The sequence below is a fragment of the Salmo trutta genome, chromosome 2 (assembly GCF_901001165.1).
Source record: "Salmo trutta chromosome 2, fSalTru1.1, whole genome shotgun sequence".
In the NCBI taxonomy this organism is placed as follows: Eukaryota; Metazoa; Chordata; class Actinopteri; order Salmoniformes; family Salmonidae; genus Salmo; species Salmo trutta.
In genome coordinates this window covers 53,370,034-53,397,129 of record NC_042958.1, presented here as the reverse complement: position 1 = coordinate 53,397,129, position 27,096 = coordinate 53,370,034, and the positions used below count along the sequence as shown (strand labels likewise).

The 27,096-nt window shown below is 44.1% G+C and overlaps 1 protein-coding gene across 3 annotated transcripts; it reads left to right on the top strand.

Annotated features, from left to right (window-relative positions):
• Positions 1 to 1,874: 1,874 nt before the first annotated feature.
• LOC115157180 (monocarboxylate transporter 12-B-like) lies at positions 1,875 to 24,930 on the top strand. 3 transcript variants are annotated; one of them, XM_029705214.1, is made up of 7 exons: positions 1,875 to 2,090; positions 4,529 to 4,804; positions 15,285 to 15,388; positions 18,564 to 18,707; positions 20,103 to 20,697; positions 22,961 to 23,220; positions 23,964 to 24,930. In XM_029705214.1, exons 2-7 carry the CDS (start codon positions 4,677 to 4,679, stop codon positions 24,197 to 24,199), a joined length of 1,467 nt encoding a protein of 488 aa, XP_029561074.1. In that variant the 5' UTR covers positions 1,875 to 2,090; positions 4,529 to 4,676; the 3' UTR covers positions 24,200 to 24,930. The 3 variants fall into 3 exon arrangements, with proteins under 3 accessions (XP_029561074.1, XP_029561084.1, XP_029561089.1); XM_029705224.1 differs by lacking the exon at positions 4,529 to 4,804; XM_029705229.1 differs by lacking the exons at positions 1,875 to 2,090; positions 4,529 to 4,804 and adding an exon at positions 10,815 to 10,840.
• The last annotated feature ends 2,166 nt before the right edge of the window (positions 24,931 to 27,096 follow it).

Here is a 27,096-nt window from a genome sequence, read left to right as displayed (position 1 = left end):
ATCCATGTTGACATACCATGCAGATAGCCTACATTGGTAAAGACACTTCTTCTGTGTTTTCACGTTACACATGTATTGTGGCTCTGTTGATTAAACAAAACATCTGGAACAAATGATGTTTGAATTATGCAAAATGTAAATCAATATGAGCCCTTATTGTTTGTTTTCATTTAAAGAGATTATTCTTTCCAGAAGATTATGTATATAAAATGGCATAATATATTCACATGATTTCGAAATGAAATCTAACCATTAATGTTCCTAAAGACATATTAGGAGGATATAACCATACCAGTTGCTTGTACATAATGTTAACTCACAGGCCTAACAAAATGTGAGTGGTGGCTGTATTAAATTCAAATAAGAGCTCTATAGGAACAAGCAAATAAAATGATTCTAACGTTTAAATGTTGACTGAGTTGTGTTAGTGATAAAGTGGTCTTACTGAATATTGTTACACCTGGAGAAAACAGAACCAATTCATTTGAAATGATTCCCAGTTCAATACATAATAACTTTAAATACATCAACACCAGTGAAGGCTCCTCAGAGGAGGACCATCCTACTCAGTGAATTTCATACAAATTAAACTAGAGAAATATTTAAAAAGTAATCCTTTTTAGATAAAAGATATACTAAATATATACATATGTCACCAAACAATATACTAAAACACACTGTTTTGCAATAAGGACTACAGTAGCCTCAACTGCACTCTCTGGGGTAGCACCATGTAGCTAGAGGACAGCTAGTTTCCATCCTCCTCTGGTCACATTGACTTCAATGCAAAACCTAGGAGGCTCATGGTTCTCACCCCCTTCCATAGACTTACACAGTAATTATGACAACTTCCGGAGGATGACCTCCAATCTATCAGAGCTCTTGCAGCATGAACTGAGATGTTGTCCACCCAATCAAAGGATCTGAGAATGAATCTATTTCTGAAAGCATAAACTCCAGTTAGCTAGCAATGCAGTGCATACAATGTGGTGAGTGGTTAACTCAAAGAGAGATTTCTAGTAGCTATGTTTCCTATGATATTAGCTAATGTGGTGATAATGATGTAGGCTATGTGTAGCGGTTAGCGGTTATGGTATGAAGGTTTAGCTTTTAGAGGTGTTTTTGCCTGGTCACAGACAGCTGTTGTATTGTGCATTGAAGTCCGCAAGCAAAGGGAAAATGTGAGAGGAGGAATTATACAAGGAGCAAAGTGATGATGCTGTTTGCATGTGGCTGCTATGAAAGTAAACTGTGTGTGCGGGTGATCAGGGGTGTATTCATTCCGCCGATTCTGTTGAAAAACAATGTCTTAAACGGAAGCAAAAGGAATGAATCCGGGATAGACCTACCTGAATTTGTCCAATAGAAACTCTCCTCAAAATGGAACGTTTTGCAACCGTTTGGACTAATGATTACACCCCAGATCAGCTAGATGCGGGCAAGAGTGTGCAAGGCGGTATTGAATGTGTTACTGCTGTCACCTTGATCACTCCAACTTGTCTCTTGACATGTGCACCTACATTATAAACTTTAAATTGTAGGCTAGGTTGAAGCAACCTCATGATGGGTAAAGGGACAATTGAGTATCATGTACACACAGTGCAGTGCTATTGAATTTGACATATGAAATTACCACCAGTAAACTATTGATCTTACAGTATTCAGTATTCATCGATGTACAGTATTCATTGATGTACTATTCATCACCATTTACATTTGGTTTACCAAGAGTTGTAAACATGGTGTTTAGAGAGTATAGCTGCATAATTTATTCTCACGTGTTGAGAGGAGTGCAGGAGGAGGGGGGCATCCAGCCACGGTGGAGGTTAACAAGTTCCTCCTGTTCTGCCACATGAGTCTGGGGGTCTGTCCCAAGCCTGCACATCCCCCCATCTGCGCAGACTTTTCACTTATCCCTAAACGTTTTTGATGCCAGAATACATGCAGAATCAAAGGTTCTGTAATGGATTGTGAGGTCACTTAATGTCACAGAACAGATAGTGTGTACGTTTTGATTAATGAACAGGGAGCTGCAAACGACTTGACTGAACTATGCAACTGAACAACAGCTGGATGTGTGTGACTTAAAGGTAAGAAGCTTATTATTGCTCCATCTTAGAAACTGTGGGGGAAATTATGTTTAAAAATATATATTTTTTCGAAGCTTTTTACTATGTGTATTAATTCCCATTGATTGTTTTTTAAACATTTGTAGCGACGCAGCCAAGAGCCTTTGATGTTCAAGTAGCCTATTGGAGCTTTCACCGATGATGATGAGAACGAAACGTATTCAATCAGAACAAAATGTAACAAGTCTCCAAAATGGTTGATTCTGCTGAACCGTTGCATGCTTACTGATTCACAAGTGTTGTATTATATAAACTGTAGATTATTGCAGTCTTTAAGATAACACAAATAACAAAAACAGAAAGGAACTTCTTGGGTCAGTATGTTTTACACGTTTCCCCGCTCCACGTTTTTCAGAACTGTTGCATCTCCTCATGAAGAAATGTGGCGAACATTTCTACACTCATTTAACTTGCAGATGTAAGGCTAACTGGTTTTCAAAAGAACGTGCATGTAATTCACGAGACGTAAAAGTAGCACCTTTTTTGAGGGGGATATTTCATTACGGACCCATTCCAAATTGTCGACATTTCAGCCGCGTTATCCACCATACAATGTCAGCCCTCTGTGACCTATCCATTGACATATTTTGTCTATATTGTGCTAGATGTCCTTGGGTGATTTTATATTTTCTGCAGCCTTAATTATACGAGTCTCAAACATATTGTTGGATGACTTACACTACCAGTCAAAGGTTTTAAAACGCTAACTCATTCAAGGGTTTTCTTTACTTTTACTATTTTCTACATTGTAGAATAATAGTGAAGACATCAGAACTATGAAATAACACATATGGAACTATGTAGTAACCAAAAAAGTGTTAAACAAATCAAAATACATTTTATATTTGTGGTTCTTCAAATAGCCACCCTTTGCCTTGACAGCTTTGCACACTGTCACACAGCACACAGCTTTGCACAATTAGTATGATATGTTACGTTTGGTATCATGCAAACGTCTGGCAGCCCAAAGATTGTGTACTCGAATCTCATCATGGACAACTTCAGCATTTTAGCTAATTAACAACTTTTCAATTACTACTTTTGAGCTGCTTTTCAACTACTTACCATATTAGCTAACCCTTCCACTAACCTTAACCCTTTAACCTAACTCTTAACACTAACCTTAACCCCTAACCCTAATATCTGGCCTAGCTAACGTTAGCCACCTAGCTAACATTAGCGTTAGCCACCTAGCTAACATTAGCCTCTACAAATTGTAATGTGTAACATATCATACATTTTGCAAATTTGTAACATATTGTATGAATTTCAATTCATAACATATTGTACGAATTACAATTCCTAACGTACTATAATATTAATTGTAATTTGTAACATATCATACAAAATGGATGATGGATATCCACAAATAAATACATACTATATGATATGTCTCATATCATACCTACATTTACTATCTTACGTTTACCCCTTAGTCCAGTTTGGAACCAGACATGTGGCCGACATGGGCTCAGCAGCTGAAACAATGAAACTATACAATTAGCCTTTATGGAGTCAATAAATTATGCAACTTTATATCCTCCACATTCTTAGTTTAAAAAGTTATTTATTTATTTAGTTTCCATACAAAGATATCATAGATATCGTGTGTTTGGTATCAGACTGAAATTCTGATTTAAAGGAAAATACCACTGGTATTTTTTTCATTATTACATTGTTGATACAGTGGCAAAATGTTTTGCATGTCAGCAGTCCAGTTTTCAAGATATAGAATTTTCAAGATGCAAAGTGATGATGATGCATTTTGCATCATGTGGTTGGTGACCAAAAAACCCCGAAAAAACAAAACAACCTAAATATAGTTTTGAGTGGATTTTTCCTTTACGTACTGACATTAACTGACATTCATCAATCAAAACATGATTGCCGTTTGTTGCTACATGCTTAAGTAAATTTCAGAGAATTGCTGTTAAACTAATGGAGGGTAGCCAAGTCAAGTGCCTAATGGAACCAAAGCTGCAGAGATGTGTTTCTATAGGAAGTGTTTTAGAGCAGCACATGCCACGGGCTCAGAGAGGTCACAATAGCAGATGGCAGCTAGGGTCTGAAGTTAATATTGTAATCGCCCCGAGTTATCCCTGACACCCTGGCAGTGAACACATCCTCTCATGGACTCCTATGTCAATAACCCTGTCGCCTCACTGTTCTGCTTGGGCCGGGGGAGTAAAGTATTTCAACACGCACATCAGCAGTGACTAGTCTTGTTTGTAGGCTGAGTCCTCAACAAATGCTGAATGGGCTGGACATGTTTCAGACCCAGACCCAGAGAAGATGTCTGAGGTGTTTTTGTTGATGCCTGTTAATGATTCTGAGCCACCTTTTGACTTATTCATAGAGTCTTAGCTAGTATATGTGCTTCTCCTTGTGTTCTACAACAGTGTAACTGAAGTGAACTGAACAGCTTCTTCAACAACCAGTGCAATCCCATGCTGGGTGTGACTGTGTGAGGCTGTCTGTCTGCGAGGTGTCCCTGGGTCTTGACTGAGAACAGGAGAAAAACAGAGGGAACAGAAAAAGGATCTGAGCATGGTTCATGCCGCGGCTATGGCTCAGGGGAAAAAGAGACCAGCGGTCCCCCCTCCTGATGGGGGCTGGGGCTGGATGATTGTGGCCGGCTGCTTCTTGGTCACTGTCTGCACACGTGCCGTCACCAGGTAAGTCTGGCAGGAAGAGAGGGTCATGGAGTTCCCCTGGCTTGGTCCTGACACAACTCAGAACTGGGGAGTGATAAGCCTGTGTGTTTATTTTACAGTATAAGTGGGCGTCCCATCAAATCAGACTATTAGCATTTTTTTTTTACATGTTTGAGTACAGTTAAGTTTGTGGGAAACGTTATAATTTCAAACAAAACTTAACCATACTATCAGGTATGAAGGTAGGACCCAGATGCATCGAATAAACAATAGATTAATATTCCAACAGGGGCAGGCAATAGACAGGACAAGGCAGGTAGGGGTCAGTACCCAGAGGTGGGTCAATGGTACCGGGCGGCAGGCAGGCAAAGGGTCAGGGTAAGGCAGAGGTCGGTAATCCAGAGGGGGGCAAAGGTAGAGGTTGGCAGGCAGGATCAGGGTCAGGCAGAGTGGTCAGGCAGGTGGGCTCGGAGTCAGGACAGGCAAGGGTCAAAACCAGGAGGGCGAGAAAAGAGAGACTGAAAAAAGCAGGAGCTGAGACACAAAACGCTGGTTGACTTGAACAAACAAGACAAACTGGCAACAGACAACACAGGTATAAATACACAGGGGATAATGGGGAAGATGGGCGACACCTGGAGGGGGGTGGGGACAAGCTTAAGGTCCAGGGTAGAACGCTGGGACAGAACAGCCCCCACTCCGACATCCGATGCGTCGGCTTCCACCACTAACTGATGGGAAGGGGTCTGGATGAAGCAGAACCGGAGCCATGTTGAAGCGGTGTTTAAGGTCCCGGAATGCCCAGTCCACGGCCGTGGACCACGTGAACGGACCCTTGGTAGAGGTGAGGGCAGGGGGAGGCCAGGGTTCTGTAACCCCGGATAAAGCGGCGATAAAAGTTGGTGAACCCCAGGAAGCATTGCAGATGCACCCTGGACGTAGGCTGAGGCCAATCCACCATCGCTCTCACCTTCTCGGGATCCATCTTGACGCCCCCAGCAAAGATGATGTTGCCCAGAAAGGGAATGTTGGAGTGATGGAACTCGCACTTTTTCCGCCTTAACAAATAACTGGTTCTCCAGAAGGCGCTGGAGAACCTGCCAGACATGGAGCACGTGTTCTTGGAGGGAGCGGGAGAAGACAAGTATGTCATCAATGTAGACGAAGATGAACCTGTTCAGCATGTCGCGGAGAACATCATTCACCAGAACCTGGAACACAGCAGGGGTGTTGGTGAGGCCAAAGGGCATGACCAGGTATTCGTAGAGGCCGCTGGCCGTGTTGAAGGTGGTCTTCTACTCGTCCCGCTCTCGTATCCGCACAAGGTGGTAGGTGTTACGTAGATCCAGATTGGAGAACACAGTGACCCCCTGGAGCGGCTCAAAGGCCGAAGAAATAAGTGGTAGCAGATAACAGTTCTTTACAGTGATGTCATTGAGTCCCTGGTAGTAAATGCATGGGAGCAGGGTCTTGTCCTTCTTCTCCACATAGAAGAACCCTGCGCCAGCTGGAGAGGAAAAGGGACGGATAAATCCAGTAGCTAGGGAGTCCCCAATGTAGTCCTCCATAGCCTTGGTTTCAGGTCCCGACAGCAAGTATACACGCCCCCAGAGCGGCATGGTGTTAGGGAGAAGGTCAATCCCCCACTCATAGGGGCAGTACGGTGGACGGGAAGTGGCCCGGGACTTGCTGAACACCTCCCGGAGATCCTGGTACTCCGCGGGAATGGAAGAAAGACCTTGAACCACCTCCTGAGGACACAGGAAGACGTCCCGGGGTAGGTAGCGCTGACTTCAGACAATGGGTTTGGCAGCTCATGATGGCACCCGTAGACCAGTTGATGAGTGGGTTGTATCGCTGGAGCCAGGAGAATCCCAAAACCACGGGATCTGGGGGGACTTGATAAGCAGGAACTGAATGGTCTTGCTGTGATTCCCTGACACACGTAGGTTGATGGGAGTGGTGTTATAGGTGACCTGACCTAAATAGTGCCCGTCCAACGCTCTAACATCCAACTGGATGCAGAGGGGCTGAGTGGGGATGTTCAGCTCGGAAGTCAGTGTGGTGTCCAAAAAGCTCTCATCTGCCTCAGAGTCAATGAGAACACGGAGAGATTTGGACTGGTTTCCCCACAGCAGAATGACATGAAAAGGGGTGTGAGTAAGGGAAGCAGAAAAGTTCCCCATATGGCCCACCAGAGTACTCACTCCTACCGGTGAGCCTGGTCTTTGACCGGGCACGAGGACATAAAATGTCCAAAAGTCCAGCAATACAGACAGCTCCTTGTGCTGATCCAGTGTTGCCATTCCGCTGGCGACAGCCCAGCTCTTCCTAGTTGCATGGGCTCAAGAAACAGTGCCTCGGCCCTCCTCGGTAACTCTCGAGGACGGTCGGGAAATCTCGGGTGCTCTCGGCCACGGGACCGTCGGGGACTTCTGGGATGACTCGGAGGCGAGGTGGAATCCCTGGACGTGCGAGTGAAATCGAATTTCTTCTCCATCCGTCGTTCCCACAATTGCCCATCGATGCGGATGGTCAAAGCGATGAGGGAGTCAAAATCTGTGTGTAACTCACAAGCTGCAAGCTTGTCCTTAACCTCCTCCGAGACGCCGTGCAGGAACATGTCGAACAGTGCTTCCGAGTTCCACTCACTCTTCGCTGCCTACGTACAGAAATCCACGGCATAGTCGGCCACAGTGCGAGAATCCTAACGGAGCTGGATTAGCTTCCGGGCAGCTTCTCTCTCGGAGAACGAGGCATCAAAGACCTTCCTCCCCTCTCCCATGAACCCCTCCAGGCTCACGCATATGGCCGGCTGCTGTTCCCATACGGTGGTAGCCCAGGTGAGAGCCCTTCCAGACATCAGCGTGATGAGGTAGGCTATTTTGGAGCGATCAGAGGGGAAGGGAAGTTGAAGTGGCCAGTGGGGCGGCACTGCTAACTGCCGAGTTGGTGGGGTTACCACCGTGGTAGGCTGCCCCCCAGATGACCCGCGGAATTGCTCCAGCAGCATGTCCAAATCAAATCAAATTTTATTAGTCACATGCGCCAAATACAACAGGTGTAGACCTTACAGTGAAATGCTTACTTACCCCTAACCGACAGTGCAGTTTAAAAAATATGGATAAGAATAATAGATAAAAGTAACAAGTAATTAAAGAGGAGCAGTAAAAAATATAACAATATATACAGGGGGGTGCCGGAGTCAATGTGCTGGGGCACCGGTTAGCTGAGGTAATATGTACATGTAGGTAGAGTTAATTAAAGTGACTATGCATAGATGAGGGGGGTAATGTGAATAGTCTGGGTAGCCATTTGACTAGATGTTCAGGAGTCTTATGGCTTGGGGGTAGAAGCTGTTTAGAAGCCTCTTGGACCTAGACTTGGCTCTCCGGTACTGCTTGCCATGTGGTAGCAGAGAGAACAGTCTATGACTGGGTTGGCTGGAGTCTTTGACAATTTTCAGGGCCTTCCTCTGACACCGCCTGGTATAGAGGTCCTGGATGGCAGGAAGCTTGGCCCCAGTGATGTACTGGGCCATTCGCACTACCCTCTGTAGTGCCTTGTGGTCGGAGGCCGAGCAGTTGCCATACCAGGCAGTGATGCAACCAGTCAGGATGCTCTCGATGGTGCAGCTGGAGAACCTTTTGAGGATCTGTGGACCCATGCCAAATCTTTTCAGTCTCCTGAGGGGGAATAGGTTTTGTTGTGCCCGCTTCATGACTGTCATGGTGTGCTTGGACCGTGTTAGTTTGTTGGTGATGTGGACACCAAGGAACTTGAAGCTCTCAACCTGCTCCACTGCAGCCCCGTCGATGAGAATGGGGGCGTGCTCGGTTATCCTTTTCCTGTAGTCCACAATCATCTCCTTTGTCTTGATCACATTGAGGGAGAGGTTGTTGTCCTGGCAATACACACGGCCAGGTCTCTGACCTCCTCCCTATAGGCTGTCTCTTTGTTGTCGGTGATTAGGCCTACCACTGTTGTGTCATTGGCAAATTTAATGATGGTGTTGGGAGTCGTGCCTGGCCGTGCTGTCATGAGTGAACAGGAGGGGGCTGAGCATGCACCCCTGAGGGGCCCCTGTGTTGAGGATCAGCGTGGCGGATGTGTTGTTACCTACCCTTACGACCTGGGGGCGGCCCGTCAGGAAGTCCAGGATCCAGTTGCAGAGGGAGGTGTTTAGTCCCAGGGTCCTTAGCTTATTGTTGAGCTTTGAGGGCACTATTGTGTTGAACGCTGAGCTGTAGTCAATGAATAGCATTCTCACATAGGTGTTCCTTCAGTCCAGGTGGGAAAGGGCAGTGTGGAGTGCAATAGAGACTGCATCATCTGTGGATCTGTTGGGGCGGTATGCAAATTGGAGTGGGTCTAGGGTTTCTGGGATGATGGTTTGATGTGAGCCATGACCAGTATTTCAATGCACTTCATGGCTACAGACGTGAGTGCTACGGGTCTGTAATCATTTAGGCAGGTTACCTTAGTGTTCTTGGGCACAGGCACTATGGTGGTCTGCTTATAACATGTTGGTATTACAGACTCGGACAGAGAGAGGTTGAAAATGTCAGCGAAGACACTTGCTAGTTGGTCAGCGCATGTTCGCAGTACATGTCCTGGTAATCCGTCTGGCCCTGCAGCCTTGTGAATGTTGACCTGTCTAAAGGTCTTCCGGTACAGCTGGTGCTCTCATGCATGTTTCAGTGTTATTTACCTCGAAGCGAGCATAGAAGTAGTTTAGCTCGTCCGGTAGGCTCGTGTCACTGGGCAGCTCTCGGCTGTGCTTCCCTTTGTAGTCTGTAATGGTTTGAAGGCCCTGCCACATTTGACGAGCGTCAGAGCCGGTGTAGTACGACTCGATCTTAGTCCTATATTGACGCTATGCCTGTTTGAGGGTTTGTCGGAGGTTATAGCGGGATTTCTTATAAGCTTCCAGGTTAGAGTCCTGCTTCTTGAAAGCGGCAGCTCTAGTCTTTAGCTCAGTGCGGATGCTGCCTGTAATCCATGGTTTCTGGTTGGGGTATGTACGTACAGTCACTGTGGGGACGACGTCATCAATGCACTTATTGATGAAGCCAATGACAGATGTGGTGTACTCCTCAATGCCATTGGAGGAATCCCGGAACATATTCCAGTCTGTGCTAGCAAAACAGTCCTGTAGCTTAGCATCTGCTTCATCTGACCACTTTTTTATTGATCTAGTCACTGGTGCTTCCTGCTTTCATTTTTGCTTGTAAGCAGGAATAAGTAGGATAGAATTATGGTCAGATTTGCCAAATGGAGGGTGAGGGAGAGCTTTGTATGCATCTCTGTGTGTGGAATATAGGTGGTCCAGAGTTATATTCCCTCTGGTTGCAAATTTAACATGTTGATAGAAATTAGGTAAATCTGATTTAAGTCCGCTGCATTAAAGTCCCCGGCTACTAGGCGCGCTGTCTCTGGGTGAACGTTTTCTTGTTTGCTTATGGCGGAATACAGCTCATTCAATGCTATCTTGGTGCCAGCCTCTGACTGTAGTTAGATGTAAACAGCTACAAAGAATATAGACGAAAACTCTCTCGGTAGGTAATGTGGTCTGCAGCTTATCATGAGAAACTCTACCTCAGGTGAGCAATGGCTCAAGACTTCCTTATATATCGTGCACCAGCTGTTGTTTACAAAAATACATAGACCGCCGCCCCTTGTCTTACCAGATGCCTCTGTTCTATCCTGCCGGTACATCGTATAACCAGCCAGCTGTATGTTGATATTGTCATTGTTCAGCCACGACTCCGTGAAGCATAAGATGTTACAGTTTTTAATGTCCCATTGGTAGTTTAATCTTCCTAATAACTCATCCATTTTATTGTCCAAAGATTGCATGTTTGCGAGCAGAATTGAATGGAGTGGAGGTTTATTCGATCGCCTCCTACTCCTCGGAAGGCAGCCTGCCTTCTGGCCTATCTTTCTCTGCATACTCTTCACGCAGATCACTGGGGTCGGGGCCTGTTCCCGAGGGAGCCGTATATCCTCGGACTCGTCAGAGTCGTGAAAGAAGAAAAAGGATTCTGCTAGTCTGTGGTGAGTAATCGCAGTCCTGATGTCTAGAAGTTATTTTTGGTCATAAGAGACGGTAACGGCAACATTATGTACAAAAATAGTACAAAAAATAAGTTACAAACAACGCAGATAAACAAACAAAAAAACACAATCAGTTGGGGACACTTAAAACGTCTGCCTTCTGCTCCGGCGCCCGGTCATGGCGCTCAGCCAACGTTTGGACCCCCTCCATCAGCCCACGAAGCAATTCCTCGTGCCTACCAATGGAGGCTCCTTGGGAGGAGATGGCGTTGCGCAGCTGGTCTGGGTCTGCTGGGTCAGTCATGGCCAGTTTGTACTCTCAGGTATGAAGGTAAGACCCAGATGCAGACCGAGTCGAATAAACAATGGTTTAATATTCCAACAGGGGCAGGCAATAGACAGGTCAAGGTAAACCAGAGGTGGGGCAACGGTATCAGGCGGCAGGCAGGCTCATGGTCAGGGTAAGGCAGAGGTCGGTAATCCAGAGGGGGGCAAAGGTACAGGTAGGCAGGCAGGATCAGGGTCAGGGGCAGGCAGAGTGGTCAGGCAGCTGGGCTCAGAGTCAGAACATGCGAGGATCAAAACCTGGAGGGCGAGAAAACAGAGACTGAAAAAAGCAGGAGCTGAGACGCAAAACGCTGGTTGACTTGAACAAACAAGACGAACGGCAACAGACAAACAGAGAACACAGGTATAAATACACAGGGGATAATGGGGAAGATGGGCGACACCTGGAGGGGGGTGGAGACAATCACAAAGACAGGTGAAACAGATCAGGGTGTGACACAAACTTGATGCAGGCTATCCATCCATTATATAATGGTGGGCTAGGTATTTAGTGTATGAGTTGAAGGGTATTCAAAAATCCGTATTATCTTACACAGAAACATTGTACATCCTTTTCAATACAATTATTTTCAAACAATAGCACGGTTATAGTATGATAACATTTTTATTACATATGATGTAATGTTTATTTTATATGATGTGGGACTGGAAAAAAATGCTCGTAACGTAAAGAACATTATTGTCACGACTTCCGCCGAAGTCGGCTCCTCTCCTTGTTCGGGCGGCGTTCGGCGGTCGACGTCACCGGTCTTCTAGCCATCACCGCTCCACTGTTCATTGTTCTATTTGTTTTGTCTTGTTTCCCCGCACACCTGGTTTGCATTCCCTAATCACACTACATATATATTCCCTCTGTTCCCCCCATGTCTTTGTGTGGAAGTGTTTTTGTTACATGTTTCGTGTTTTACGCGCCAGGCTGGTTTTCCCCGGTACCGTGTTGTACCAGAGTGTGTTGAATTGTTTATACTTATGCATTATTGTGACTGTTGTCACGCTTTGCACTTTTGCCATTTGGCTGGAGGTTTTTGACGCAGTTGCGTCCATCTGTTGTTACTTCTGCCAATTAAAGTGTGCGCCTGATCACAACTCTCCTCTCTCCTCTCTCCTGCACCTCCTCTCTCCTGCACTTCTTACCAGTAGCGCACAACCTGACAGTTATAAACCATTTCTCATACTTTTAAAATAACGGTTCTGTTCGGGAACAGTAAAGATCACTTTTGTTTCCGGTTCTGTTCCCTGAACTGGTTCAAAACCATGTATGTAATATACATTACCAGTCAAAAGTTTTGACACACCTACTTATTCAAAGGTTTTTTTACATTTCTGCAGTGATAGTGAAGACATCAAACCATATGGAATCATGTAGTAACCAAAAAAGTGTTAAACAAATCAAAATATATGTTATATTTGAGATTCTTCAAAGTAGACACCCTTTGCCTTGATAAAAGCTTTGCACACTCTTGACATACTCTCAACCAGCTTCATGAGGTAGTCACCTGGAATGTATTTCAATTAACAGGTGTGCCTGTTAAAGGGTGGCTACTTTGAAGAATCTCAAATATTGTCACGGCTGTCAAAAGGAGAGGACCAAGGTGCAGCGTGTGTGTAGTTCTACATTTTATTTACTCTGTGAAACTATGCAATACATCAAATAACTGAATAGACAAAACAACAAACCGTGACGCAGAGGAGAAACAAACACTACTCAAAAATAATCACCCACAAAACACAGGAAGAAAAACCCCTACTTAAGTATCATCTCCAATTAGAGACAACGAGGACCAGCTGCCTCTAATTGGAGATCATCCCAAACAAACCAACATAGAAATACAACAACTAGAACCTAAGAACATAGAAATAGAACACATAGAATAAACCCCCCTGTCACACCCTGACCTACTCTACCATAGACAATAACAGCTTACCATGGTCAGGACGTGACAAATATAAAATATATTTGGATTTGTTTAACACTTTCTTGGTTACTTCATGATTCCATATGTGTTATTTCATAGTTTTGATGTTTTCACTATTATTCTATAATATTAGAAAAAAGTTAAAATAAGGAAAACCCTTGAATGAGTAGGTGTGTCCAAACTTTTGACTGGTACTGTAGGTCAACTCTATATATAGTGCAACTTGGACTGAGTATGACATGAGAACAAGACTTACTAAAGTGACAAGAGGTATCTTCTGCCATCACACTCTCCAGTTCAGGTTACACTGGTGGCCTGGTAAACAACCTGCAGATCAGTAGCAGGTCTTCAGTATAAGACTACAGTGAAGCACTACAAACCCTGACTGAGGATGGTTGTGTTTGAACATTTCCTCTAAAATGTAGTTTTTCAAGGTTTCACAATGTTTCAAGTGTTGTTACCGAGTGTACCCTCTAGAGTCTAAGCCCTGTCTAAGCTGGGGGAGGAGGGTTCTAAGCTAACATATGGAATTATTTTAAGATAAGGTATAAAGGTATTAAGGTATTAAGGTATAAAAAAATATATATACAAAAAAATATATATACAAAAATTATTGAATGAAACACTGAATTTAGCATTTCTGCTATTAACCAATATAAACCCATTGAATGACAGATTCACTACATGGAAGTTTGTTCTGAAGTGTCTGTCTTATATCTGAGAGATATAAGAATGAGAAGACTGATTTTCGGGATGTCTCATGGACTGAAAAACATGCTCTAGCTCTGCCACCTTTAATTGCAGATGCTGAAGGGCAATATTGGCGGATGCAGTGGATTGAGATGCAGCAAAAAAACACATATCTCTAGTTAAACAGACGGATTTTGATGGGGAAATGTTTTATTATGTTAATTGGATTTCCTCGGGAGCACGACCATTGTAGGCCAAGGGTTAAATGGGGTTTAATGAATGGCATTACTGAAAAAACGAGTTCAGTCAGGTTGCCTGTTGGGTGAGGGATAAAGAAGGAGATTATAGTCTCACATTTCCATCATGCAATCCTTTGTGTAGAACAGAATTAGAAAACAATCAAACAAGGAAGAGCATGTTTGTCGCTCCAACATTATTCAATAATTTGTAAACTGATTTTGCCGGCTCAGATCGTCACCTTGAGCCTTTACCCTATTGCACGATGTGACTCTGCCAGAGATAATCTAAAGTAGTAATTGGTCAGAATTGGAAGGAATGGGGGAAATTCCACCAAGGGTTTGAAAGTAACCCAAGGTAATAAATCTAGGCAGTGAACTCCTGTTCCTCAGCTTTCTTGATATGCATCAGTGATCCTGGGGTTCTTTTAGGTCTAGTGAGTGAGTTTAAACCTCTAAAACAGCTGTAGCAGACAGCGTGCGTACACATTTTTGTGTGTGCGCGTGAGGAAACAGCAGGCTGACGGAGGCCTGCCGTGCGATAGGTCCCCCATGTGCGTTCTCTGGCCAGTGCTGGAGAGGACATGAAGATCAGGTGGCCGTCAGATTCACACTGAGTGATTTGTCCCTTATTGTCTGCATGGTGCTAGTCCTGTACAGTTTGTACAGGTGCAGCCTTGCTGCAGACTCGGACGGAGGAGCTTGTGGCTCATTAACCTCCAAGCAGGTGTTCTTCCCACACGTCCCAGGCTTTTTACAGCTCTCCCCTCAGCTCCATGATTACACAATTCATTACAATTGCATCACTCCCTCTGACCACTCAGGTCAACACCATGTCTAGCTGGAGAAGAGTAATTACATAATTGAAGAAACCTCAGTGAGTTCCGAGAACATGTGCTGTATACACTCAGAAGTGTGTGTGTGTGTACCACAGGAGGTTGGTGGCACCTTAATTGGGGAGGACAGACTAGTGGTAATGACTGGAGTGAAATCAGTGGAATGGTATCACATACATGAAACGCATGGTTTCCAGGTGTTTGATGCTATTCCATTTTCTCCGTTATGGCCATTATTATGAGCCGTTCTCCCCTCAGCAGTCTCCTGTGGTGTATGTGTGTGTGTGTGCGCACCATTGTAGCATGTCAAATTTGTGTCAAAACAAACCACTAGGAAAAATATACCTATTTGAAATATGCAAGAAGGTTGTTATTTGTCATGATTTTGCCTCATCTTGAGCCTTTTCTTCTGTTCCAGATGCATCTCCATCTTCTTTGGGGAGTTTCAGATGCACTTTGGAGCGGACTATTCAGGGACAGCCTGGATCCACAGTCTGGTGGACTGCACCACTATGCTGTGTGGTAAGTCATCATGGCCCTCAGTCAAGTGCTGCTTCAGCAACAGTGATCTGGTTTCACACTGGGCCTGGCATTGGCTTGCAGCATGTGGTCTAGACAGGTTGCTCAATGCCCAGGGTAGTGATCAAATGAATTTGGTTCATTTATGTAAACATAAAAGCTGTTGAAGGACTAAGGAGAAGTTAAATCAGTTTGACAACTAAAACAACTAGGTGTGATATTTGGTGCATCATTTCACTTCCAATTAGGACACATGATCAATAAATCAAATGTATTTATAAAGCCCTTCTTATATCAGCTGATGTCACAAAGTGCTGTACAGAAACCCAGCCTAAAACCCCAAAGAGCAAGCAATGTAGTCGTAGAAGCACGGTGGATAGGAAAAACTCCCTAGAAAGGCTGGAACCTAGGAAGAAACCTAGAGAGGAACCAGGCTATGAGGAGTGGCCAGTCCTCTTCTGGCTGTGCCGGGTGGAGATTATAACAGAACATGGCCAAGATGTTCAAATGTTCATAGATGAACAGCAGGGTCAAATAATAATAATCACAGTGGTTGTAGAGGGTGCAACAGGTCAGCACCTCAGGAGTAAATGTCAGTTGGCTTTTCATAGCCGATCACTCAGAGTATCTCTACCGCTCCTGCTGTCTCTAGAGAGTTGAAAACAGCAGATCTGGGACAAGGTAGCATGTCTGGTGAACAGGTCAGGGTTCCATAGCCGCAGGCAGAACAGTTGAAACTGGAGCAGCAGTACGACCAGGTGTACTGGGGACAGCAAGGAGTCATCAGGCCAGGTAGTCCTGAGGCATGGTCCTAGGGCTCAGGTCCTCTGAGAGAAAGAGAGAGAGAGGGAGAAAGAGAGAGAGAATTAGAGAGAGCATACTTAAATTCACACAGGACACTGGTTAAGACAGGAGAAATACTCCAGATATAACAGACTAAAGACAATGTAAGGTAAATGTGCTTTTTACAATCACACAGCAAAGTTACAGTATGCTTCAGTTGATAAAGTCACAAGCCGCTGACTGGCAGTGTATAACTCAGCCAACCCATCAGTCAGTTTTTGCTGCTTTTCTTAGATTAGGATGTTTAACCCCTCTTACATAGGAAAGTAGGGATGTTTTGGTTATTTTAGTTAGTCTCACCCAACTCTCCAGGATACACTGCTTTCTCTCATCTCCACCATGGAGATCTTCCTTGGATCTTTTGGACATGTTGATTGCCCTTTAAAAACCTTTTTGGTTGAAGGCATAGGATTGTTTCTTGTTAGTTTGTACACATTAGTGCAGTAGTATTTAAGAACAAAGTACTGACAATCCCTTGTCTGGCTAAAGTAGACAGAGAGAGGAGGTTGCTTCTTTCCCTGTCAATTTAGCTCTTGAGAGAACAATGTTAGCAACACACAGACGTTAGCGACACACAGAGAACATCTTGAAATACCAAAACAGTGTTACAACACTATGACCCAAAGCATACGGAGTTTGTTTATTTTGCTTGCATCCAGTGAAATGTGACACTATGATAGAGACGGTAAAGCAATGTAAAAATAGACCTTTATGCTGACTCGTATCAGCCTTTATCAAGACTGACTTAGGTAACATGTTTAGGTAGGCGTATGCCAAGGCCAGTCAGCATGGGTCACAGAGGACTGCTGCGGATCATAAACCCCTCTCATGGTCTTGTATTAACTCACAGTATCAATGGTCCAAAGTGACATACATTTCAGTAAATGTTAATTTGCAACTATTTAATATGTGTTGAAACTAGCAGTGGGGTATCTTTTTGGAGCTGAACTTTTTGCTGAATTGGTGTTACTCCCTCTGTTCCTGTATCTGCATGTGTTTGTTCATGTCGAGGTGTGAGAGCTGTGTTAAAAGTCAAGAACTGGTTTGTCCTCATATTACCCCCTACACTATGACACATAAGCTTTTCAGTTATCAACCTGGATGTGTATTTTTTCCCCTGCTCTTTTTTACTCAGCATATTACTCATCATACTTGTCAAATCAGAGTACAAGATGAACTTGGCATTGTACACCAACCACAAATCATTAATGATACACCAGTCTTTGGCAGAGTTAAAACAACTAAGAACATACTGTACTGAGTTCTGTAAGACTGTGTTCCGGAAACTATGTGCTCGGATCCAGTAACTAGTGGTATGAAACATTATATTCACAGTTTGCAATGTAACAATTTGAATAAGAGCGTTCAGAGTTAAATCCACGACTCCTACTCATTAATTATCCTACTACCAAAAAAACCCATAAATGTGAAAGCACAGAGTTTCAGCCCGAGCCTGATATTCTGAGAATTGATTAGGGCAGCCGGGACTGGGTTTAGGCTTCCACAACCTTGTAGGCTATGTGGCAGTTGCTGTGGTGAAACAGAAAGAGAACGTGCATCTGTAGCCTATCCTTTTCTCTGCTCTGATAGACAACATGCAACTCTCTCTCCATCGTGGCACTTTAACATTTATCTAAAATGATTTAATATGCCTTTTAGTTGTCTTTTTTTTATTGTAGGATTGTTCTGGTATGCAGCATTAAATATATGACACGTTGTTGGCGGTAGAATGCTGGCCTATAGAGCGCAGACGGGAACGCATCTGCGGTTTGATAAAAACCGACAGTAGCCCATTTAAGCCACCACATGGAAAACCAACTGAAATCTGTTCGGGAACATCAATATTGTCGATATAGTCTACCATAACCAATCCATACAGTATATGCATAATAATGCAGTCCACAGTCAAAGATGATAGGCCTGCTAGAGTTTGTTTCAGTAGCCTAGACCAATTATTTACCAAAGACCTCTTAAATCTGTGTGCTTTTATGTTTTGTTGCGGTGCGTGATATGCGGTAGGGCTATATATTGTACAAACGTTACGGCACAATCATGTTTTGTAATTTAGGCTTGGGTTCATAAAATATTTTTTATGTAAAATATTTTTTATGTATGGCTCTGGTAGGTTCTCATACATTTTTTTCATGTAGGGCTCTGGTAGGGTCGGGCTTGAATTGTCCGACCAGATCAAAGCTCTTTGCATATGGCATTTGTTTTCTCATGCGTTCCCGTACCTCAGAGCCATCAAGCCATCCCCTCTCACGAGCACTGACTGTACTACTGTAGTGCAGCAGACAATCCCATATTAACATGTATACTTTGTTGTGATTGACAGCTCCTCTAGGCAGCTTCATTGGGAACCGTCTGTCGTGCCGCATCGCTGTGATCCTTGGTGGCTTTCTGTCCTCCGTCGGCCTAGTCCTCAGCTCTTTCACTACCAGCCTGGAGTACCTGTACCTCACCCTGGGGGTCCTCACAGGTGGGTCCCCCCCAATGACTGTACAGTGCATTCGGAAAATGGATTAAATGTTTTTTTTCCCCTCACCAGTCTACACACAATACCCCATAATGACAAAGCAAAACCATTTTTTTTGTTTTTTTTTGTTGCAAATGTATCATAAAAAATAATGGAAATATCACATTAACATAAGTATTCAGATCCTTTACTCAGTACTTTGTTGAAGCACCTTTGGCACGATTACAGTCTCAGGTGTTCTTGGGTATGACACCACAAGCTTGGCACACCTGTATTTGGGGAGTTTCTCCCATTCCTCTCTGCAGATCCTCTCAAGCTCTGTCAGGTTGGATGGGGAACGTCGCTGCTCAGCTATTTTCAGGTCTCCAGAGATGTTCATCCGGGCTCTGGCTGGGTCACTCAAGGACATTCAGAGACTTGTCCCGAAGCCAGTCCTCCATTGTCTTGGCTGTGTGCTTAGGGTTGCTGTCTCGTTGGAAGGTGAACCTTCGCCCCAGTCTGAGGTCCTGAGCACTCTGGAGCAGGTTTTCATCTAGGATCTCTCTGTTCTTTGCTCCGTTCATCTTTCCCTTGATCCTGACTATTATCCCAGTCCCTGCCACTGAAAAACATCCCCACAGCATGATGCTGCCACCACCATACTTTACCATAGGGATGGTATTGGCCAGGTGATGAGCGGTGCCTGGTTTCCTCCAGACGTGAAGCTTGGCATTCAGGCCAAAGAGTTCAATCTTGGTTTCATCAGACAAGAGAATCTTGTTTCTCATGGTCTGAGAGTCCTTTAGGTGCCTTTTGGCGAACTCCAAAAGTTTGGCCGGGTGGCCAGCTCTATGGAAGAGTCTTGGTGGTTCCAAACTTCTTCCATTTAAGAATGATGGAGGCCACTGTGTTCTTGGGGACCTTCAATGCTGCAGACATTTTTTGGTACCCTTCCCCAGATATGTGTCTAATTTAATCAATTTTAGAATAAGGCTGTAATGTAACAAAATGTGGAAAATGTGAAGGGGTCTGAATACTTTCCCGAATGCACTATATATATATGAATGGACAAAGCCATCAAACATGTGACACCATTCATTCCTATGTGAAGACTCAATAGCGCATTTGAAGCCGAGGAAATCGGTTGAGATGGCGTCTCATGTAGGAGATTTATGTGGACACAACATGCGCAGTTTGAGCTAATCCGGAAGTGACGTTGCAGGCTAGCTCAGTGCTGTCCCCTTTATGGCACTTTAAATCCAATGTATTATTATTATTATTATTATCATCCTTAGGGCCCCTATAAATCATGCAAATCATGTAATTCAGGGACACTGTGTAGACATACCAAAAACAAAAGGGATGTCTAGTATGTCTCATGAAAAACCAACAAAAACCTTATCGTCTTTCGATTTACAGGTATTGGATTTGCCCTCTGCTACACCCCTGCCATAGCCATGGTGGGCTCATATTTCTGTGAGAGGAAAGCCCTGGCGTACGGGATCGCCATGTCAGGCAGTGGCATCGGGACCTTCATCCTGGCCCCTGTCGTCCAGATGCTCATAGAGCACTACTCATGGCGTGGGGCCCTGCTCATCCTAGGGGGTGTTGTTGCCAACCTGTGTGTCTGTGGGGCATTACTGCGCCCTATCACTCTGAAAGAAGAAGAGGAGGCTCATGGTCCAGTCCCATTGGACACAGAGTGTGGATATGGGGTGAAAGCTCCGGTGGTGAGCATGTTAGAGGAATCACTGGCGATCAACAACAACAACAGCCACCGCTGCTTCTGCTTCCAGTCCATGCAGGAGTACTGCTTCCTGCTCATGCCTGAATTCCTGATGCTGGCAGTGAGCTTCTTGTTCCTAGCCAGTGGCTGCAGCCTGCCCTTTGTCTACCTGGTTCCGTACGCACTGGACGTGGGTGTGAGCCACCACCAGGCCGCCTTCCTCATGTCCATCCTGGGGGTCATAGACATCGTGGGGAACATCACCTTCGGCTGGCTCGTAGACAGAAGGTAAGGTTTTAAAGATGTTGTTCCATTGAGTATGCCAACATAATATAGGTATTTTCATTCCATGAATAGTGCCTCAGTCCCCCATTTTTACATTTTATATTTTAGTCATTTAGCAGACGCTCTTATCCAGAGCGACTTAATAGGCCGGCCTTCCTTTATTAGGACCGGAAGACAGGTTCAAACTTACCTTTATTAGGACAGGAAGACAGGTTCAAACTTACCTTTATTCGGACCGGAAGACAGGTTTAAAACATACCTTTATTCGGACTGGAAGACAGGTTCAAACTTACCTTTATTCGGACTGGAAGACAGGTTTAAAACATACCTTTATTCGGACTGGAAGACAGGTTTAAAACATACCTTTATTCGGACTGGAAGACAGGTTTAAAACATACCTTTATTCGGACTGGAAGACAGGTTCAAACTTACCTTTATTCGGACAGGAAGACAGGTTTAAAACATACCTTTATTAGGACCGGAAGACAGGTTCAAACTTACCTTTATTCGGACAGGAAGACAGGTTTAAAACATACCTTTATTCGGACTGGAAGACAGGTTTAAAACATACCTTTATTCGGACTGGAAGACAGGTTTAAAACATACCTTCATTAGGACCGGAAGACAGGTTTAAAACATACCTTCATTAGGACCGGAAGACAGGTTTAAAACATACCTTTATTCGGACTGGAAGACAGGTTTAAAACATACCTTTATTCGGACTGGAAGACAGGTTTAAAACATACCTTTATTAGGACCGGAAGACAGGTTTAAAACATACCTTTATTAGGACAGGAAGACAGGTTTAAAACATACCTTTATTCGGACTGGAAGACAGGTTTAAAACATACCTTCATTAGGACAGGAAGACAGGTTTAAAACACCTTTATTCGGACTGGAAGACAGGTTTAAAACATACCTTTATTAGGACCGGAAGACAGGTTTAAAACATACCTTTATTCGGACAGGAAGACAGGTTTAAAACATACCTTTATTCGGACTGGAAGACAGGTTTAAAACATACCTTTATTCGGACTGGAAGACAGGTTTAAAACATACCTTTATTCGGACTGGAAGACAGGTTTAAAACATACCTTCATTAGGACCGGAAGACAGGTTTAAAACATACCTTTATTAGGACCGGAAGACAGGTTTAAAACATACCTTTATTCGGACTGGAAGACAGGTTTAAAACATACCTTCATTAGGACCGGAAGACAGGTTTAAAACATACCTTCATTAGGACCGGACGACAGGTTTAAAACATACCTTCATTAGGACCGGAAGACAGGTTTAAAACATACCTTTATTAGGACCGGAAGACAGGTTCAAAACGTACCTTTATTTGGACCGAAAGACAGGTTCAACCTTTATTTGGACTGGAAGACAGGTTCAAAACATACCTTTAATGGGACTGGAAGACAGGTTCAAAACCTACCTTTATTTGGACCGGAAGACAGGTTTAAAACATACCTTTATTAGGACCGGAAGACAGGTTTAAAACATACCTTTATTCGGACTGGAAGACAGGTTTAAAACATACCTACATTAGGACCGGAAGACAGGTTTAAAACATACCTTCATTAGGACCGGAAGACAGGTTTAAAACATACCTTTATTAGGACCGGAAGACAGGTTCAAAACGTACCTTTATTTGGACCGAAAGACAGGTTCAACCTTTATTTGGACTGGAAGACAGGTTCAAAACATACCTTTAATGGGACTGGAAGACAGGTTCAAAACCTACCTTTATTTGGACCGGAAGACAGGTTCAACCTTTATTTGGACCGGAAGATAGGTTCAAAACATACATTTATTTGGACTGGAAGACAGGTTCAAACTGTACCTTTATTCGGACTGGAAGACAGGTTTAAAACTTACCTTTATTAGGAACTGAAGACAGGTTCAAAATGTACCTTCATTTGTTGCGTTGTGTCTTTCTTTAGGTCTTTGTGTGGAAATGAGAAGCTATGCATTAACATAGATATGGGTCCAGCCTTTTCTTATCCAGTACAGATTCATATTCAGAGTGTTTAACAGTCACATGTAGAGTTTTCAGTCATTTCTTGTAATCTCACCTTTTCGTGAACTGTTTGTCACCCAGTTTTACTCTAATGAAATGGAGCTGTTACCCAATTGTATCTTGAAGATAAAGCTGGTTTCCTCTGACAAGCCATTGGATGTTAAGCCGCCGATCGTTCAGATGGTCAATATGAAAAATCTGTGTTTTTAGACTGATTGTGTCCACTGTTTTTCTCACCCCCAGGTGCCTGAAGAAGTATCGTATTGTGTGCTACATGATAGCAGTGGGCATGGAGGGACTGTGCTGCCTCTTTATCCCTCTCCTGCGGACGTTCACCCTGCTAGTGCCTTTCTCTGTGTTTTATGGGTACTTTGATGGCGCCTACGTTGCCCTCATACCTGTGGTGACCTCGGACATTGTGGGGACACATAACCTCTCATCCGCCCTAGGGATTGTCTACTTCCTACATGCCATCCCTTACCTGCTCAGCCCTCCAATAGGAGGTAAGTACTAACCAATCGTAGAACAGGAGGTGTACAAAAGAGATAGCGGTAAATGTCTCCACGTTGTTTGCTGATTGCAAAAGTGGTCTTTATGAAAGCTTTTAGTGGTACAAGACCACATTTGCAAGCTGTAAACAATTAGTAGAAATTTAACTTCTTTCTGGACCTCCCTTATACTCCCTCTGATCAAGGAGAGCAAGCCTGCTGGTCTCTTTGAACTTGTAATTCTAAAGTGACCCAATTATTCAGTCCTGATTCTGAAATGATTTGTAGTTGCTGACTAAACCTATTCCTGGACTAAAAATATATTTCAATGGAGAACTTCCATCTGTGTCTGGGAAACCGGCCTGAAGAGTACATCATTGATGTTTCATTGGTCAATTAATGACCAATGTTGCAAATGTTTACCTTTGGATGATAATGTTTTGTCAAGGATGTATCTTGGCATGAACAATCCACCATCAATGCTTGATTGGTCAATTAATGGCAAAAGTTGCAAATGTTCACGTGATGTTACTTTGAAAATATTGTTTCATGGATGCACAAATGTTACATTAAGTGCAGCAATAGTTTGTTAAATTACACACCAGTGTACTTTCACTGAATAAAAATGATTAATTATGAATGTATTAACACATGCATTAGTCAGGAAGTCCACAAGACATGTGTTTTTTTCTTCCATCCATCAAGTGAAAGCCAAACTGAATGTTCATACCTCATTCCTCCTCCTCCTCCCTCTGCAGGCTGGCTGGTTGACACCACAGGCACCTACATGGCCACCTTCTTCCTCAGTGGCTTTGCCCTCATCTCCAGCTCCCTGGTCATCAGCACGGTGACGGGGATACGCCACTGTCGCAGGACCCAAAAGCACAGAAACAAAAATAAAAACATAGACACCAAACAGGAGCTTTGCCGATCAGACTTCTACACAGCCTCAAGTAAAGATGTGAACCCTTCAGTCAACACAGCAAATTCTTAACATTGAACGCTTTTGTGTAGTTATGCATTTGTTTTGTTGGAATACCAAAGTACATTGAAGATTATGAGAAACAGTCATCGATTGGTACACATAATCTAGCGTGATAGTTCAGAATTGGGAATGACTTTCCTCAGATGCTAAATGGACACTAAATGGAAGGTAAATAATTCTGCCGTATCAAGATAAACTTTAGCCAAAATATGGACTTAAAATAATCTCTCTATCATGCCTGTGATGTTATTGCACATTTTATGTGCCTTTCTCTTTTAGGGTTGACAAGACTGCCAATATAAATGTAACTAAGGAAGTTGATAAATTTTAACATCACTGAAGATTCTGACAGGGTTAGAATCTATTACAGAAATAATCTATTTCTGTAATAGATTATTTCTGAAGATGACAATCTTCATGTTGTTTTGTTACACCTTATATTGACAAGAGAGGGCAGTCATGATCCAAGGCCAGTGTGGGATGGCTCCTTTGTAAAAGTCTATTCACAGCTGAAGGCGGATTTTTCTTGAGCAGATGGTCAGGGAAGGCCAAAGAGATATAGTATTTGACTCAAACAGAATCATTTCAAACCTTGATTACAATGGGACACGAATACATATGCCACTCTATGCGTGGGTGTCACGTCCTGACCCTTGTAAGATGTCATTTTCTATAGTAGAGTAGGTCAGGGAGTGACAGGGGGTGTTTTGGGTGGTTTTCTAATTGGAGATCATATTTAAGTAGGGTTTTTTTCCATCTGTGTTTGTGGACAGTTATTTTCTGTTTAGTCTCTGTACCTGACAGAACTGTATTCTGATCGTTTGCCGTTTATTATTTTGTCTTTAGTATTTTTGAGTTAATAAATATCATAATGAGCATTCAACACGCTGCGCTTTGGTCCCCTCTATACGACAACCGTTACAGAACTGCCCACCACAACTGGATCAAGCAGCGTGCTCGGGAGGAGATGGATACCTGGTCTCTGAAGGAGAGGCTAGAGAGGGTAAACTGGACTTGGGGCCAAGTAATAGACAGATATAGAAGCCTGCCAGGGAGGCACGAGAGGCTACAGAAACCCCAATAATTTTTTGGGTGGGGGGCACATGGAGCAGTCGGCGGAGCCGAGGAGCAAACCAGAGCCAATCCGGGAGAAGAGGGAAAATTTGGAGAAGGGAGAAATGGGAGAGTTATTGAGTTGGTGTAGGACGCACAAGTTTTTCCCAAAGGAACGTGTTGTCAGTTTGGTGCCACCTGAGTCAGCTCCCCATACTCGTCCTGAGAAGTGTGTGGAAGTTCCGGAACAAGTGATACCGGCTATACACACCAGGTCTCCAGTACGTCTCAACAGCCCGGTACGTCCTGTGCCTCCTCTCCGCACTCGCCCTGAGGTGCGTGTCATGAGCCCGGTGCCACCTGTACCGGTCCCACGCATCAGACCTCCGGTGCGCCTCCACAGCCCAGTACGTCCTGTGCCTGCTCCTCGCACTCTCCCTCCAGTGCGCTCCCACAGCCCAGTACGTCCTGTGCCTCCTCCCTGCACTCGACCTGAGGTGCGTGTTACCAGTCTGGCGCCACCTATGCCAGTCCCACGCATCAGACCTCCAGTGCGCATACCCAGTCCGGAGCCTCTTGCGACGCTCCCCAGTCCGGAGCCTCCGGCGACGCTCCCCAGTCCGGAGCCTCCGGCGACGCTCCCCAGTCCGGAGCCTCCTGCGACGCTCCCCAGTCCAGAGCCTCCGGCAGAGGCCTGCAGCACGGAGCCTCCGGCGATGATCTACAGTCCGGTTCATCCGACGATGATCCACGGTCCGGTGGTACAGAAGCAGAGGGATCTGCGGGCGGATCGGGGGTTACGCCCCGAACCGGTGCCGCCGCAGCTGCTGGAGGATCTGCTGGATGGTAAGGTTCTGGGTACTGCACTAGAACCGCCATAGACAATTGTCACCCTCCCTTTTTGTTTTGGTTTCTTTTGTTGTTTTTTTTTAGTAGCATTTGGAGTCTGCACCTTTGGGGGGTGGGGGGGGGTACTGTCACGTCCTGACCCTTGTAAGATGTCATTTTCTATAGTAGAGTAGGTCAGGGCGTGACAGGGGATGTTTTGGGTGGTTTTCTATGTTTAAGTTCTAGTTCTTCTATTTCTATGTTGTTGTTTTTTGGGTTGATCTCCAATTGGAGGCAGCTGGTCCTCGTTGCCTCTAATTGGAGATCATATTTAAGTAGGGTTTTTTTTCCACCTGTGCTTGTGGGCAGTTATTTTCTGTTTAGTCTTTGTACCTGACAGAACTGTAATCTGGTCGTTTGCCGTTTATTATTTTGTCTTTAGTACTTTTGAGTTAATAAATATCATAATGAGCACTCAACACGCTGCGCTTTGGTCCCCTCTATACGACAGCCGTTACAGTGGGAATACTTGGGAACAGATTTCATCAATTAAAATGACTTTCAGCTGATTTCCTGGTGATTTTACAGTCTTTTGTCCAACAACATTTTTTAAAACCTTTTATATATACAGTACCAGTCAAAAGTTTGGACGCACCTACTCATTCAAGGGTTTTTCTTTATTTTGACTATTTTCTACATTGTAGAATAATTTTGAAGACATCAAATCTATGAAATAACACATATGGGATCATGTAGTAACCAAAAAAAGGGTTAAGCAAATCAAAATATAAAAGATTCTTCAAAGTAGCCACCCTTTGCCTTGATGACAGCTTTGCACACTCCTGGCATTCCCTTAACCAGTTTCACCAGGAATTATTTTCCAACAGTCTTGAAGGAGTTCCCAAATATGTTGAGCAGTTGTTGGCTACTTTCAACTCATCCCAAACAATCTCAATTGGGTTGAGGTCGGGTGATTGTGGAGGCCAGGTCATCTGATGCAGCACTACATCACTCTCCTTCGTCAA